The sequence below is a fragment of the Ciona intestinalis genome, unplaced genomic scaffold, assembly GCF_000224145.3.
Source record: "Ciona intestinalis unplaced genomic scaffold, KH HT000075.2, whole genome shotgun sequence".
Taxonomy (NCBI): domain Eukaryota; kingdom Metazoa; phylum Chordata; class Ascidiacea; order Phlebobranchia; family Cionidae; genus Ciona; species Ciona intestinalis.
In genome coordinates this window covers 423,854-424,513 of record NW_004190397.2, presented here as the reverse complement: position 1 = coordinate 424,513, position 660 = coordinate 423,854, and the positions used below count along the sequence as shown (strand labels likewise).

Below are 660 nucleotides of genomic sequence, written 5' to 3'. Positions count from 1 at the left end.
ATGTTTAAGAAATCATGCATCACGTAAGGAGCAGCAGATTTCTTATATAAAGCACAGAATCTGCTCAATAAATCACCAGTCTTCTATAGGACACAAAGTAAACGTACGTAACTCGTATAAACGTGTTATTGTTTTACTCATACTTGTTCCTATTGCAGATGAACAAGTCAGCTCTTCTTCTTTTGCTCGTCGTCGGACTCCTCGTTATTACTGACACCGCTGTTGGTTATAAACGTCGCCGCGACTGGGGATGGAACGAAAAGCCAGCAAGTGGTAAGCAGTTATTTATATGCAGCAATGTTGTTTTATTCACTTACCGTTGTAACTTTATCACATTAGCTAAACGACGGACCTACGTTTATATAAGCTTGTTCACCGATGTTTAACGTTTGCAGCTGAAGACACCAATGCGAGGGACATGTGGTCCTATTATGAAGTTATGCAAAGACTCAACGAAGCAGAACAATAATTTGTTCCCCATTTAATATATCAATAATGAACAGTTGATATAAATAAATTCAACGGCATTTACTTTGTTTGATTGTCTGTTTGAAACAGGAAATCAGTTGTGCAAGGCTACTGTTGCACAATAATATCACACAGCCTTGGTAGTGCGTAATGTGAAGGGAGACCAGAGGTGTAAACTGAAACACAAATAAT

At 38.3% G+C, this 660-nt stretch overlaps 1 protein-coding gene across 13 annotated transcripts in view; it reads left to right on the top strand.

The window, feature by feature from the left end:
- Nucleotides 1-660, top strand: part of LOC100181624 — a 16,389-nt gene that overhangs the window by 4,832 nt on the left and 10,897 nt on the right. For 5 of the 13 annotated variants that reach the window (XR_003396736.1, XM_026838368.1, XM_026838366.1 and 2 more), the window contains exon 3: nucleotides 396-420. The exons of 1 other annotated variant lie outside the window; for it this stretch is intronic. Coding sequence is in view for 7 of the 12 variants with exons in the window: in XM_026838368.1 (XP_026694169.1) it covers nucleotides 396-420 (25 nt within the window). In the remaining 5 variants the exon portion in view is untranslated. Of the gene's footprint in view, nucleotides 1-3; nucleotides 104-158; nucleotides 274-395; nucleotides 532-660 lie in introns of those variants that run through there. 7 more of the 13 variants (XM_009863007.3, XM_026838370.1, XR_003396739.1 and 4 more) reach the window with 6 other exon arrangements.